Source organism: Physcomitrium patens, chromosome 9 (assembly GCF_059467195.1).
Source record: "Physcomitrium patens ecotype Gransden chromosome 9, ASM5946719v1, whole genome shotgun sequence".
NCBI classification, from domain to species: domain Eukaryota; kingdom Viridiplantae; phylum Streptophyta; class Bryopsida; order Funariales; family Funariaceae; genus Physcomitrium; species Physcomitrium patens.
In genome coordinates this window covers 10,198,769-10,214,187 of record NC_143418.1, presented here as the reverse complement: position 1 = coordinate 10,214,187, position 15,419 = coordinate 10,198,769, and the positions used below count along the sequence as shown (strand labels likewise).

Genomic DNA, 15,419 nt, shown 5'->3' with positions numbered 1-15,419 from the left:
CAGTGCTTGTGTAGAGACATTGTGACTTTGCAATCATACACGTGGTGTGGAGACATTGTGCAATAGTGAATCTCCAGTGTTTTGGTTTTTGTCTCTTTTTGTTTATCTTGTGAGCTATTTTATATAATAGATTTTTAAAATCCTGATTTTAAACTTAATCATATTCTTTTATTACCAAACTTTTTGGAATAGAAAGATTGAATTTATGGATGGTACTAATGTTATTAATAAACTGGCACACACAGTTGCATAGCATTTAATTACATGGCAGTACTTCAATTGTAGACATATTTTACTTTATGTTTAAAATAGCTGCAGAACTCAGGAGCAATATCAATAAATCACAAATTTAGGTGATTTTTGAAAGACTAGAAATCAACAATTAAAAGGCTCTTGAATCGGGTCATTAAATAAAAGTTAAATAATACACATTGGAAAGAGCAGTAAAAGTCTTTGTACAAGTTTAAAGGTTTCATGTTTTGAGTGAATTATTTTGTGCAAGATCTCAAGAAAAGGAAGAAGAAGCAGAAGATAATCAATTTCAGAAAGGGATAATATTGTTGACATACAAGACGTGGGTGGTGAATCAAAAACGTTTTATAAATTTCAGGACACTTCAATGGGACCAAACAGGAGGAGACAAGGAATGGAACTGCGCTCATCCAATCCAAGCAGCCCGATTCCAGACGAAAGATCCCCATTCCAAATGACGGAGCCCGATTCCAGATGAAAGAGCCTGGTTCCACATGAGGGGGCCTGATTACTCATGGAAGGAGCTCGATTCCACATAGAACATGCGACTAGGTTCACAAATTGAAATTAGGGCTTCCCAGGAATGGGAACCTCGGGGAGGAGGAGTTGGGCTCTGCGAGGTAGGTACTCCTCCGCCTGCGAGGTCTGTGTGTCTGTCTGAACGTGTCTGAGAGAATTTGCAATGGCTTCCTTCGACGATCGCAAGCGAGAGGTGCTGGAAGGCTTGGCCTCGGATGCGAAGGACAAGTCTCGAGCTGGCGGTGTGGACGCTCCTATTGCATCTCTCATCAACCGCATTAATTTGCATCCTCAGTATTTCACCACCAGCTCCTGCTCTGGCCGCATTTCCATCTTCTCCGAGTCTGCGCCGGATGATGGTGCTAAGAACGTTGAGTGCTATACAGGGAAGAAGACGTCGAAGAAGAAAGGCGGAGACTGGGTTTATGTCAGTCATGACCCTGGTCTGGAGAGCGAGGTGCGGAATTCGGATACATTATAAATTTTCTGGCTTGTGTTGGGGTATACAGTCTTGTTGATCACTCATGGGTGTGTTGGGTTTAGAATTCTGCACTCGAAAGATGTTTGGCTCTGAAATTCGTGCCTGGTTCATTTCTCGAGGGGTATCAGGATTTTTTAATAGAATTTTTGACTTCAATTTTTGACCGCAGCTAACTTGGGTGAGGTCGGACTTTACGGATGTGCAATTCTAATTCAGTTTAGTTTATTTTATTTTTTTATGATTTTTGGGAGTGTGGCTTGATTTTCTGGAATTTTCAGGTTTTGAAGTGTGTTCAAGAATACATTACCACTATGGAGGATGGGCTTCTGGTATTTCGATACGAGCCCTTTATTCTCGCGGTGGAGTGTCGTACTCCTGCTGCTGCTCAGACTCTTGTCCAATGTGCTGTGTCTGCCGGCTTTCGAGAATCAGGCAAGTCTTATTACACACACGTTTGTACTTTTCTGTTTACATTTATATTAAAAGCGTTTGATTGCACTGGTCTATAAATCAAGTATCCCATCCTAATGCCTCTTGTGCAAGATCCCTTGGTGAGGTTCAAAACTGCCATATTAATTATACTGGCAGGCTTAGTCATGGCCAATGTATTGTGGAGGTCGTTGAAATGTGCTCAACTTCTGACTAGGTTCGGAGGCTAAAATGTATTGGTGGACAAGTCCAGATTCATCTTACCTCTTTGAAGGTTTAAAGTATGCTCGAGGGAGAAATTTTGATTGGATAGTTTTTTTTTGTGGGGATCAGGAATATCGGGTATGGGAAAGCGCAACATTGTAGGTGTGCGATGCTCAATTCGTTTGGAAGTACCAATTGTTCTAGCTGGAAACATGCTCGTTACGGAAGATTATTTGCGATTTTTAACAGCATTGGCAAATAGAAAGATGGAGCTGAACCGTCAACGCACTGATACGTTCTCGGTTAAGTTCATGGATCAGGTTAGCTGCGCATTTTCTCAACCCTTCCTCAAATTGTAAGTTCAACTGTCATCATGAGTTAGCTTCATGATGCTTCTGTCTGATGTAGGCCTGAGAATCGTGTCTCATCCTGCATCTTGAAGTAGTGCCTTATTTTCGTTTTAGATAGTTGGACACTGAACGCTTGGATAACTTTCATGCTAAGTTTGATGATCCTCTTTCTTCACAAACTTGTTTCCAGATTGCAAGTCCTGAATTGCAGAAGCTATCAGAGTTCAAGTGCGCTATGTCAAGACAAGAACCTAGCAGTGAGCTTCCACCTTCTGAATTGTCATTATACAATGAATCTGAAGAAGTGAGTTATGCCAGTGGAAATCAGGATCAAGCTGAGAAGAATTTCGCTATAGATAAAGAGAGTAAGAAGAAGCTTTCTGCACTAAAGGGCAGACAATTGAGATTACTTGCTAGGTTGAATACTTTTGAAGATCAGCGGCTTCTTAGCACTGGGGCAATCAGTGCGGGGAAAACAGAACAAAACGCACGAAGTTCTCGAAAAGATGGAAGTGTCTGTAGCAGTGTGCATGCTGTCAAGGACCTCACCACGCAAGCAAAGACAACTAGCTCGGTTTATGGTGCTAATAGCAAGTCCGACTCTGCGTCACTACAGAGTGATAATGGTTCTCGGGATACGGAGGCGAGACTGTCGGCAAGCAACGGTACACTTGTCATTCTTGCTAATCGTTTGTCCCGTGGAGGAAAGTAAGCACCTCCATGTGTTTAGCACATCTCCTAACAGACTTTATTTAAGGTGGTGTTGTACTGTCAGAGCCACTATTAGGTCCCACTCATCAGTTCATACTGTAAATTTGGAGGCGCAGTTGTTGTTAGTGTTAAATGTGGCCTTTCTGAAGAAAAATGATGGGTATACTTACAGGACGGAGAAAATCTGATGGGTGCAGTTTATCAGCTGCTCATCTAGAGGTGCGTGGCGAGCCAATTGAACGGCTACATTGCTGGAGCCACTCAGCTGTACAAATAGAAATTAATGGACATCATTCTCTTCTCCTCTACGGCGGTTTTGGAGGCCCGGATCGCCATGCACGTCTAGGGAACTCGATGGTCCTGGATTGTGTGACAGGCGAATTAAAATGTTACGAGACTTCCCATGCACCACAACCAAGGATGTCTCATGTTGCAGTTGTAGTGAGTCAATCTATGGTGGTAATTGGCGGCAGACATGATCCTAGTACTTGTCTGGGCGACGTTTGCGTCTTAGACTTGAAGACAAGTTCGTGGCATTTTCCTGAAGTGACTGGATCTCATTTCCTTCCAAGGTAAGCTTATTTCTAATTTAATTCTTGTACTGGTTGTTTTTAATGTATAATCCGATTTACTGGAGTATATGTATGGTGTCTGTATGTGTTAACATGTGGATTGCTTTGGCAGGCATAGGCATGCGGCAGCAAGGGTGGGTGATAATATTTATGTATTTGGGGGCATGAATCAGGACAGCGTTTTGGGTGATTTTTATGTGCTTAATACGTCATCATGGAAATGGAATTGTGTGAACTCTAGAGGTGACACACCAGCTCCTCGATATTCACATTCATTAGCTGCTATTGGTCAGAAGCTATACCTCTTTGGGGGTAGGGATGCAAAAATATCATATGGAGATCTTCATGTCTTTTGCTTGGAAACAAATACCTGGACTGAACAAAAAGGCTTGGGGGAGCTCTCTATACCTCGATTCTCACATTCCATGACTGCGATTGACAAGTGGTTAGTCATATTAGGAGGGTGCCCTATCACACATCATGGAACTGATCTCCTATTTTTTAACGTTGATGAAATGATCAGCCAACGTGTTCCTTTGACGCAGGCGTCACTGGACGTGCTGTTAGTGAGACACACTGCTACTCTTTTAGGCACCAGGTTGGTGGTCGTTGGTGGAGGTGCAGCTTGTTTTGCTTTTGGGGCAAAGTTCAATGTTCCTTTTTTAGTAGACTTAGTACCTTACTTGAATAGAAATACTAGCGCGATCCTGACAGATGGTGTAGCTGGATTCTATTCTACACGGGAGGAATCATCTATCGATAGGGATTCGTCTATGAAAGGCGGGCCCAGTGATGAATTCGAGAAGCGGGCGTGGATTCTGAAGTTAGATAGAAATAATGCAAAGACTGGGAAGGATGCTTTAAAGCAACTGGAGTGGTTGGATCAGACAAGAAAACCAAAAGTGTTGGATGGAGGGTTGCATGTTGCATTTCCAATTACAGAGGACGCAGCTCTGTACCTTCAGGAACCGGGTTCCAAAGGTACATCACTGCCTACACGTAAGGGCTTGAATATGGAGTCTTCTCAGAAAGTAATATCAAACTTGATTGCAAGTGGAGGTGAAGTTGTCGAGATGCAACTGGCTCTTGACACACGCCGTCCTATCTCTCCATCTGTCACGCTGGAGGCTGGTGTTGTCAAACTATTACAAGAGGCAGGACTGCCTCAAGATCTTATTGAAGAATTACCGAAGAAGTATGTATCTTGCCCCCAAGATGACCTTGTTATTTCATGGCGATGTTTTAGCAACTCTGCAACACAATAAAGGGTCCATAACTGCGCCGGATTTATTTGTATACTTTGTGTCGTAGGATGGAACTATAGCTTGGGTATTTACAGAGCATATCATATAGTTTTGATAGATGTTGGTAGGTCATAATAGTTTCTGGCTTGTTCATGGATTATTTTAGGGCATGATGACATGTAGGTGGGAACGACTGGGGGACATGGCCATTCTACCTGCAGGGTCACTTACGAGTAGTCACTGGAGGTCAATTGGACCTGGACTCTGGAGTTTTATTGCATCTTCACTCGGATCGAGGCGCATCGCTCGCCAGGCAAGTACATCAAAGCTTGTTCGCAGACAACAGTTTCTAAAAGCTTGTCTCGGTTTCGTGTTGAAGGAGTCTAGGTCACTTGTTGTGAAGGCTGATGAAAGCCTTGTAACCAGTTACGTATATGGTTTAGAACCCTCTGCAATTTGTTACGACCAATGAAGAGCTTGTGCTTTGATTAAAATTTTAATATGTAATACGAAAGTTCACAGGCTTGTTACGTAGGCTGACAAGACGTATTGATTTTTTTAATCAGGCACCAGTGGCTGCAACTAAGACCCGAGACAGCAAGTTACAGGTTCTGTATGGAGAGGATGGTTGGGTTGAGCATCGTGAAAATGGCATACTTTACTGCTTTGATGCAACCAAATGCATGTTTTCATCTGGGAATGTCTCTGAAAAGCTTCGGATGGCGTCCATGAAATGTGCTGGCGAAACTGTTGTTGATCTTTTTGCTGGCATTGGATACTACACCTTGCCTTTTCTCCTCAAGTATGTCACTACCCCGCAAAGCTATGCTTACTCAATTGCACTTTGGTTTTACTCTGTGCCTATATGAATAGTTTGATTTTGGAGAGTAGGTTCTCATGTACTTCTAAATAGAAAATCTGCAAATGCATATCTACAAAGCTTGAACTATTTCATCTTGCTTAATTGTAATGCCAAGTTTTCATTCTTTGAGTTCATGCTGCGATTTAGAATTCTGCTGTAGTTTATTTTGGTTCAATTTGAATTGGCCTTTACTCATGCATTTGTTTCACTATTATTTTGCAGGGGTGGAGCTAAATTGGTTTACACATGTGAATGGAACCCCAATGCAATCTTAGCGCTTCGCCACAATTTACTGGTCAATGGAGTAGAAAGTCGTTGTGTTGTCCTTGAAGGAGACAATCGAGTAACAGCACCTAAGGTTCATTATTGTTTGTGCTTCGGTTAAACTATGTGCAGCTTTACACGAAGGATAATTCGAAATTCATATTTTCTAAGGATTTGAGAGATATTATATTCAAATGCTTTCAATTTGCCTGACGTGGAATCATGGGGGACGGGCACAGGGTGTGGCTCACAGAGTGTGCTTGGGTCTCCTGCCATCTAGTGAAGGCAGTTGGGGTGTGGCAATCGAGGCTCTTAGGTTGGTTTTTTTGGTTTCCTCTCAGCTGTTCAAAAAAAGAATGGAATGAGCATGTATTTTGAGGATTTACCACCTTACGTATTTTAGTAATATAACATGTATTATTCCTGATTCATTGTATTAGGGTGTAAAATGAAATTGCTAAACATTCAAATGAAGTATCTGAATCATACTAAAATTTCAGTAACTTTCGTTGGTAATAAGGTTTTCAGTTAGTAATGTCATGTAATGTGTTTGTATATATATATTCCTGGTAGTCTAAGATTCCAACTACTGATTTGTCAGTTCTTCTTTCAGGCCAGAGGGTGGCATACTTCATGTGCATGAAAACGTGAAAGACTCAAATGAGAAAGAGTGGCTTGATTATCTTGTCTCCGCCCTTGTTAAATTATCATCTGGTCTTGGTAATGGTCTCCTTCTCCTGTACATCGTCTCTTGAAGTGAAAGCTGAGCACACCATTACTAGGACTCGTAGACTGTGAAATGCAGTTGTTCGCAAAAAAATTATGATAGATCTTTGTTCTCACGTTGATTGTATGTGATTAATGCAGGTAGAGATTGGGATATAAAAGTGTTTCATCTTGAACGCGTCAAGTGGTATGCTCCTCACATAAGGCATATAGTCGCTGATGTTCACCTCTCTCAAAGGTGATGGATTATAGATGATGGCATAATTTTACAACCATTTCTTGATTATTGTTAACTTATGGCATGAATGATAGTTATGCTCCTGGACTATCTGAGGCATTTTACATGAATATGGAAGATGCGATTGGTGCTGGTATATTCATGCAATAATGATCTACATTAAGTCCTGTTTGATGTGCATATTTCTCTCCACAATAGCATTATAAAGTTGAATTTTTAAATTTTTAAATCAAAATTTACAATTTATCCACTAAAAAACTTATACTCATTCCATTGTAAAGGCTGTTGTACATGAAATGCCATGGATATAGATACATCAATCCTTTACCATATTATTGAGGGAACTGTCAAACCTCTGTTTAAACTGTTAAACATCTTCACAATACCCCACCTTTAGTTAGCTAAGCCCAAGAGAAAAGACCAATAACTTCAACCATAAGTATTCTACATCTTTCGTTGAAAAAGACTTGGCACTCAAAACAATTATGCAATTAAATTGTGATGATGTGCCAATGTTAGTCTACTTTTGCTGTTGCTACAACCAACTGTGTAAAGTTTGGTTAAAGTAGTTGAATTTTATAGCTTGTATGATATTGGCATATCACATTACAGTCAAGATAATTAATATTTTCAGTTGAAGTAAAACATTGGCATTATCATAATATTGTGCAATAAGAGTTGTTCAAGTGTAGGATGTAGGTCTAATCTGCTCAATTTTGTTGTGATTTATGTATCATGTGTTCAGATATCTTAATGTAAGGTTCATAATTATAGTGTGGAGGTTGTTGCAAGCCATTTTAACCATCTTTACAAACATCATATGATTGGATGCAGTGCCATTAGATCAACCAGCTAGGCAATATATAAAGATTGTATATATATATATATCTATATCTATATATATTTAATAGTAGTTTTGATAAATTAGATGTTTGCAGATTACTCAATTTTACTCGAATTTTTAGTGCAAAAATTAAAGATATATAAATAGATATATTACTATAATTTATGGTTAAGGCAACTTTTTGATATTCAAATGAAAAAACATATCAAATCTTTTATGATAAAAAAATTATATTTAGTAGTATAGAAGAATCATAAATATTGATATATTAAAATACATTTTATAGTATGTTTAGGTAGCACTGAGGACAAGGAAGTAAATACAATTAAGTAAAAGTAAGTAGAAGTAGGTAGAACATGTTAGGTAGATAATTTCTTGAAAAAACTTTACAAAAGCTTTTTAGTTGTAGATCAGATCTTTAGACTTCTATAGACTTGCCATGCAGCTAGTAAAAATATTTCCTACAATTTTTCTACTTTTAGGAAGCTATGTTGGAATTAATGCACATAACTTGATGTTTGGGCCTTAAGGCTTGTGGTTCTTAGGAAGCTTTGAGAAGGGCTTCTTGATAGTTGGTATACATAGAGAGAAGAATAAGACCATCTCTGATCATGTGAGTAATTTTCTTGTATTCTAGTCTTGGTTCAAGAACATCTAGTTACTTTCTATTCAACAATAGTTATTTCAATTTATTTATTTATTTATGTTTTATCTTATATCTATCTCTTTTTCAATCACTTCCTTTTTTCTATTATATTATATAAGTGTATTGCTTCTAAGATTTATGTTTCTAATATATATATTTATATATCTATATATATATATATATATATATATATGTGAGTGTGTGTGTGTACATATGTATATAAAAATATACATTTATCTATAATCCTTGTAACTTCAATAAAATTGAATAAAATGTTAATTTTAAAACTAAGTATTTTCAAAATAAAATAAAATATAAGCTTAAAAGATGAATTAATTTGCAACATTGGGATTCATATTTTTTACTCTTAGTTTATACATATATATATATAGTCAGTTTTAAAATTTTAAATATTAAATCAAACCTGGATACTAAATAAAAGCAATGTGTATAGAACCAAAGCTTAGATTCTTCAAATCATTAGTAAAAAATTAATGAGTAAAATATATTAAAATTGCAATTCATTTACAAAACAAATCAATTATATAAGTTCAAGAAATCAATTTATTAAATAAAACTCTTTAAAAATATTATTGCATGTTTTAAAAAGATAATAAATTTGATAAAAATAGAATTTTAAAATCACATATTCAAATCATCATAAATATCACAATAATATTCTTAATAAATTTGATTGAAAAGACTATATATTTTATGGACTAAACAAAGTGATTGTGATACATGAGTAATATGCTAAAAACAATTTTAGGTCAATACAAAGTATCATTGTTTATCTAAAAATATATAAGTTTGAATTACAATGAGTTTGCATTACAAAGTAACGTAAGATGTGAGAAAAATTAAAAATAGATATACAAAATCAACCTAAGATTTTTAAAAATAAATAAAGTGCAGCATATCCTCGACAATGAATATTCAAAACTTTATGCAATAGATGTGCAATGATATGAGTATTGTTATTATTAACATAACTTGATAAAAAGGAGTATTTTTTAAATTTTAAAAAGTTCTAAAATAAATTAGAGCAGTTCTTGGAATTTTAATTTAAAACTAAAATTGTAATATATATATATATATATATATATATATATATATGTGAAATTTATTCTTTAAATTTTTATTTTAGTTATTTAAGAAGAGATATGACAAGAGAATGTTAAAAAAAAAAAATTCAAAATTGTTTTGATTGAAGAGTGGTTCTGGATGCAATAAAAAAAGGATAAAATTTTGATTTTCAAGCATTATATATCTTTATATATATAAATATATATAGTAAGATTTCAATTCTTTAAAACACTTTATGTAAAAATTATTTAAAAAATTAAAATAAATCATACAATTTTGCGTCATAGAATTACATTTTTTATGCATTGCTTGAAATTATGGCAATAATACTTTAGGTAGAGTAGATTTCAAGTTCATGTGGATACTAAATCCCTAAAAAATTGCAAGTGAGAAAACTTGAGTGTGGAAGACAATTGAGATGATATGCCACTTTGACATTAATAATTATAAACTTCATTTAGAAGAATAAGTTTAACAATATATTCAAGTGGTCAAATTATGAAAGAAATAACTCATGCTACCAAATGTAGAAATGTTGCAGTACTGATATATCTTCGTTGGTCAAAAGAAGAAACACATGTTACCGTAACCACTCATAAATATTCCATTTCAAGGTACTTCGGGAAATTTCTCATTATACCAGTAAGATCGATTAAGAAATGGCAATGAAGGAAAGCATCAAAACACAGTTGTCTTGTGCATCACCGATGTGCATTGCCATTTGACAAAGAATGTTGTCTACAGACTAGGGGAGGCAAATGTGGGCTGAACAAATAGTATCTAAATCCCTCCACAATGTACAGGTATCAAAATAGTATCAAAATACTATCAAAATGGCAGCACTTGGCTCACTGGCAAAATATACAACTTGCCCAAGGTACTCAATTTAATACGGTGTTTGGTATCCCACGGGCATGCCAACAGTGTAAGGGTTTTGGTAGGGTGGCATCATTGGGCCAGGACCTGGCATGCAAACGTAGGGATTGTTCAACACTTTCTGGAAAGTCGCCTCGCCCCGCATACCCTCCATCTGGTATCGTTGCCACATGATTTGTTCTTGAGATAAGAGTTGTTGCTTCGTGTCCAGATCTGCCATCTGCACATACGCAGGAGGAGGAACAACAGCAGATGCTGCGAAGGGGTCATCCCCGTTCAGAGGCAATGACATTGCTCCGGGAGGAGCAGGCAAAGCGAGGAAGGCAGAAGAAGGGCGGTTAGGAATAGCCACACTGCTTGCGCTACCCGTTGGAGCTGCAGCGACAGCTTGTTTCTGCAGAACTTCACCCTGGTTGTACATGCTGTCCAAAAGTAGGTTGTCAAAACCACCAGCCAAGGGTCGGTCAGGGGCGGGCTTCGACAGATTGCTTGCAGATTCTACCAAGGCCAGCTCCCAACCAGCTTTTCCAGATTCTGAGGCATTAAATGCTTGAAGGGAACTTTGTTTATCGTCCGAATTGAAGGTTTCCCAGGTACTAGTGGTGGTTGAAGTAGAGAAAAGGGCCAAAGCGAGTTTCTCGCTGTGATCTTCGGTAGATATTGTTGCATTGTCCATGTCTAACAAATCTGTAAAAATAAGTCAAGCTATGACATCAGTAAATTTAAAGTTACCCAATGTGAAGAAGAAACTTCCAAATGTTTTCAACTTCAAAATAAAAGGACAATTTATTTATTAAAAAACTATCGATTTACCTCCGACAGCGGCTATTGGAGCTGGGACAGGGGCTGGTGCAGGGGCTGGCGCTGGCTCTGGTTCTACTACAACCTCGGGAGCGTCTTCTTTCGGAACAGGTTCAGATTCTGGTGAATGCTCAGGAGTTCGAGGCTTGTACTCGAGTTGCAAAGTCGGAGCCTCGGGGCTCTTGCTCCTGGTTCGGGTTGGTGCGTTTGATCGCAAATATTCCTCAAGATTATCCAGTTGCTCCTTCGGAACAGGTGCGACTTCGATGTACTCCGAAGACCGACCAATACCATGATGCTTGCACAAATTGAGAAACTCATGTAGCTCGTCCGCTTGTTTGGCAGAGGTGTAGAAGCTTTCGTAGGCTTTAACCCTGTCCTTCTGGTCCATGTCGAAAAAAGCCTCGAGAAGAACTGCACTGCCGTCACAAATATCCCTATGCAGCTGGAAGCTCTCCTTAATAATAAGGTACAGAGCATGCTGGACCAAGCGGTTTGTCTTTGCAGCACCTGCGGGCCGGCATCCAAGCACCCGGTCCATCAATCTCTGCATGGCAGGAAGATTGACTAGCAACTGCTTGACGTTCATCTCCTTGATTGGCACATTGTCAGAATCTTCTTCCTTGTCATCGGATCTGAAACAAATGTAGGAAGAAAGAAACTTCAGTGAGAAACCCACCCTCCTCCACCAAAACCCACGTGTCAAATTATAAAAGCTTGCATTCTAACGAGGATAGTAGGCAATTTAAAGAATGACACAAAAATAAAATGTCAACTCAATTCGAGAGGAAACCAATGCAGACCTGTCATCTTTCCACGAATCTTTGCGCCCTGACCTATTGCTATACCGTGGCGAAAGTTCCCCGTCGTAATTGCTGTGCCGCCGGTTATCGTTCGTGGTTGCTATGCTATATGCACGAGAATCAGGAGAGCCACCACACCGAGATCGAGCATACCGATCTGGAGAGTTTCGATAGCTCGATTCCACAGGAGATTTGCTATGTGAAGACCTGCCCCTGCTTCCTCTCTCGCCTCTACCTCTACGGTTCTTGTTCTTGCCGGAAACTTTCAATGAGCAATCCAAACGCTCATCGAGAAACAATCCATATGTCCGAACAAAAGAGCTATAATCCCAAGCGTTTGAATGCGTTTCATCCTTAAAGTTTGAGAGGTTTAGAATGCGGCGACCACGTCGGGTGGCATGCATCAGTTCGTTTTCAAAGCTGGGATCACCATCACGGAGGAGACGGTGACAGAGCATGAGACCCTTCAAAGCCACATTCCAGTCGTGTGTCTTAGTCAATCTCCTGCCCACGCTGGTGACGCATGCACTCACGTAGCCGCGGGAGTGAGAGGTGAGGTGCAAAATCTCCTGAACATATTTCTCGTCGAAGTAATCATCGTGGCTGGTTGCCTTCACAAGTGCGACGTCGAGGTCTGCAGCTCTCGCGCCACCTACCTTCGCAAAGCCAATGCTGGTCTGATCCTTCAGACCGCCTATTGCTTTACGAATCTTTTTGGGTGCAATCGCCTACACACACCTCAATTAGTCACCACTTCAGAAGCAGTAAGAAACGAAAGACGCAACTAGACATGAGAATATACCCCAATCTCGAATACAGATCAAGATTTTCACCTTTAACGATGAGTAGGAATTCCAAAAAGTGTGAATGTACTGGACTGGCACAATGCCATTATCACCTAAACGAGAAAACGCTCCATTCCCGCAACTTACTTTCACCAGAGTGCGCGAAAACAGACTGAGAATGTTAGACAAGCAGGACAGGGCTAGGATAGATCGATCATAAAGAACGTAAATCTTGAATGTGAATGGCAAGCACAGATGTGACTTTAGGCAGGGAATTTCAGTTAAGGAAGCAATATCTAACAAGTCAGAATGACGTTGTCCACAGATTTCTAAAAACACGTTAAAGTAAGTTCACACATCCCGTGTCTCTACAGATATATCCTCTCACTGGCAACAAATAATTAATAACCATGAAACGAATTGATCCAACCGAATTGAATCACAATGAATGGTTACGATTCTCAACCAGCATTTCAGATCTGCTCCAGAGGTTACGCAAGAAAATGACGCAAAACACTTCTACCAGATAACGTAGACAAACCCCTAAAGCAAGACCATACCACTACATTAGATATTTTCCACCTCGAAGAACCTACAACACACAAGCACTTCGTATTTCACAACCTGGAACTCCAAAACCACAGGTCCTAAAAACAACAACAAAAGACGTTTTCCAATGCACTGAGAAGAAACGCACCATTTGCGCGTTCTCTGAAAGTCACTCTCTGGCACCAATCCTCCAGCCCGCACTACTTTCGTCCCCTTGTCAATGCACAGACCACTTCTGCCAACCTCATAGATTGGCTACGTCTTTCAAACCAGCCATGCGCCTTTAGTCAAACCAGATCTACCCGAACCAAAGCACAACAACGAACTCTCACTCTCTGATTCAAATCCTCTTCCACCAGCGATAGCGCATTAGATCTACCACTCGCACACCGTGCCGTGTCCGCTCTTGTCGCGCGCTGCACCACAACGTTAACTACTCGTCGCCATCCTCCAGATCTCTCTCGCTCTCGCACTCTCTTTCTCTCGCTCTGTCGCTGTTCCTCTCCTAGAACTTGGGCAAGCCAGCCTTGTCACGAGAGGCACTCCGGGTTCTCGCCTCACCTCACCTCCACTCCTCTCCTCCCAGTCTCCTCATGCACGCCGAGCCGTCGTCCTGCCTGGCGAGGTCTGTCCGAAGCGCTCATCTGCAATCAAATTTACGCAGTGGCAGCAGCAGCAGCAGGGGAAGCGAGAGTGCGGGTGCGTCGAACTGTCGACGACGGAACCCCGACGGAGAAGACGGAAAACAACGTCGCTCGTTCACTGGAGAGCTGAAATGCACCGACGCGCACGGTCTAACGACGCACCATGCACGTCCCTATGACCGAGAGGGATCAATGTCCAATAATTGGTGGCTCGAAACTCTCACTTCCAAGGGCCTATTCACCGACCCCCAAATAATTGCCTCCTGATGGTGTCTCCTCCTTTGGAATTGTTCCTCATAAGTAGTGTATTGAAATGGCAACCTATGCGTTGTTTGTATGACAAAGGTGACTTCTTATTTTTTTTCTTAGTATATAAGTATTTGGTGTATAGTGGTTCTTGTTTATTTATATTATAAATGTTTCAATTTGCTAATTTAATTGATACTTTTGATTGGATTTTAAATAATCTTGAATTCTTTGGTGTATGTGTATGTGTAAATTTGTATATTTCTTTTTATGCCCTTGATCGTAAGGAGTTGTAATGAAATCACCAACTTCACATTGTCTATACTATGCACTGTTGCTAGCACTTTTAGACCAACAATTCATATAATTTTTCTTTCATAAATGATGTTAATAAATGAAGGAAGAATTAGCAAAAATTAAGGCATCAATAAAAAAATAGATGATAGATTCCAAGACCCTTCAAAGGTCTTTCTGTTTTAAGAAACAAGGTTTTAAAATATTAAGTTTTAATGGCAGTAAAATCACAGTAATGACACATTAAAATTTCAATCACTTTCTCTTTCTGTTATTGAGTTTGGTTTTTAGCTGAATACTACACAATTTTCGATATTTATCCAAACTCAAAATTAACCACTTATCAATTTATTCACATTTTGAGCTTTATATTGAAGAATACTAGTTGTTTTACATATCCACACAGCACTTGCTAACACTTGATACTAACCTTTTTTGTAAATAATTATTAATAGCAATTGATTGACAAAAATCCAAGCAGTGAACACAAAAAAAAAAAAAAAAGAAAAAAAAAAAGAAGATCCAAATTGAGAGGCTTTGTAACGTTTCTTGACATATTTCTATACAATCCATCTCTCACATAACAATCCATCCTCCCTTGCTACACACACTGGTTGCTACACACATTGATTTAGAACTTTTTTAATCTCACTGTGTCTCTTTTGATAAAGATTTTGGAATATTATAAATCACCATTTGTGTCAGAAGTGATTGTTAGCCAATCATTTTATGAGGCACTGTTCAATCCACTCCCATCAACATTCACACAACACATATACTTCATACCTCAAGTAGTTTTTTTCTTCACAACTTTCTGAATATACTAACAAGCTCAAGACAATCATGTCTCCTAGTTATCAATCTATAATGGGTACCACAGTCAGGATAAATGAAAAGAAACGAGAAGAATAAGGAAAACTTAATGCCCACAACATCTATCCACCCACAATGTTTGCAGTTACATTACACACAAGAAAAGACCCCTGTTTTGAA

General features: G+C 39.0%; 2 protein-coding genes across 3 annotated transcripts; one reads left to right on the top strand and one right to left on the bottom strand.

Moving 5' to 3' along the window:
• Positions 1 to 818: 818 nt before the first annotated feature.
• Positions 819 to 6,900, top strand: LOC112286221 (tRNA wybutosine-synthesizing protein 2/3/4). 2 transcript variants are annotated; one of them, XM_024527907.3, is made up of 12 exons: positions 819 to 1,228; positions 1,531 to 1,684; positions 2,015 to 2,205; positions 2,426 to 2,900; positions 3,119 to 3,518; positions 3,631 to 4,713; positions 4,946 to 5,075; positions 5,329 to 5,564; positions 5,847 to 5,982; positions 6,128 to 6,204; positions 6,490 to 6,608; positions 6,756 to 6,900. In XM_024527907.3, the coding sequence occupies exons 1-12, from the start codon at positions 935 to 937 to the stop codon at positions 6,854 to 6,856; spliced, it is 3,396 nt and encodes a 1,131-aa protein (XP_024383675.1). In that variant the 5' UTR covers positions 819 to 934; the 3' UTR covers positions 6,857 to 6,900. The 2 variants fall into 2 exon arrangements, with proteins under 2 accessions (XP_024383675.1, XP_024383676.1); XM_024527908.3 differs by having other exon boundaries at positions 820 to 1,228; positions 6,502 to 6,608.
• A 3,130-nt stretch (positions 6,901 to 10,030) lies between these two features.
• On the bottom strand, positions 10,031 to 13,837 carry LOC112286231 (putative clathrin assembly protein At4g32285). Its single transcript, XM_090253334.1, has 6 exons — positions 13,809 to 13,837; positions 13,391 to 13,477; positions 12,742 to 12,865; positions 11,909 to 12,636; positions 11,118 to 11,740; positions 10,031 to 10,991 (listed from the first exon to the last, which is right to left on the bottom strand). Exons 1-6 carry the CDS (start codon positions 13,835 to 13,837, stop codon positions 10,315 to 10,317), a joined length of 2,268 nt encoding a protein of 755 aa, XP_090109460.1. The 3' UTR covers positions 10,031 to 10,314.
• Positions 13,838 to 15,419: the final 1,582 nt, after the last annotated feature.

Excerpts from the sequence above, each read along its gene's own strand:
- LOC112286221 (XM_024527907.3), top strand. The coding sequence starts at position 935 with ATGGCTTCCTTCGACGATCGCAAGCGAGAGGTGCTGGAAGGCTTGGCC. Across the intron at positions 5,076-5,328 it reads CGAGGCGCATCGCTCGCCAG|GCACCAGTGGCTGCAACTAA; the intron begins GCAAGTACATCA and ends TTTTTTAATCAG. Across the intron at positions 5,565-5,846 it reads ACCTTGCCTTTTCTCCTCAA|GGGTGGAGCTAAATTGGTTT; the intron begins GTATGTCACTAC and ends ATTATTTTGCAG.
- LOC112286231 (XM_090253334.1), bottom strand. The coding sequence starts at position 13,837 with ATGAGGAGACTGGGAGGAGAGGAGTGGAG. Across the intron at positions 13,478-13,808 it reads CTGGGAGGAGAGGAGTGGAG|AAGTGGTCTGTGCATTGACA; the intron begins GTGAGGTGAGGC and ends TGAGGTTGGCAG. Across the intron at positions 12,637-12,741 it reads ATTCCTACTCATCGTTAAAG|GCGATTGCACCCAAAAAGAT; the intron begins GTGAAAATCTTG and ends AGGTGTGTGTAG.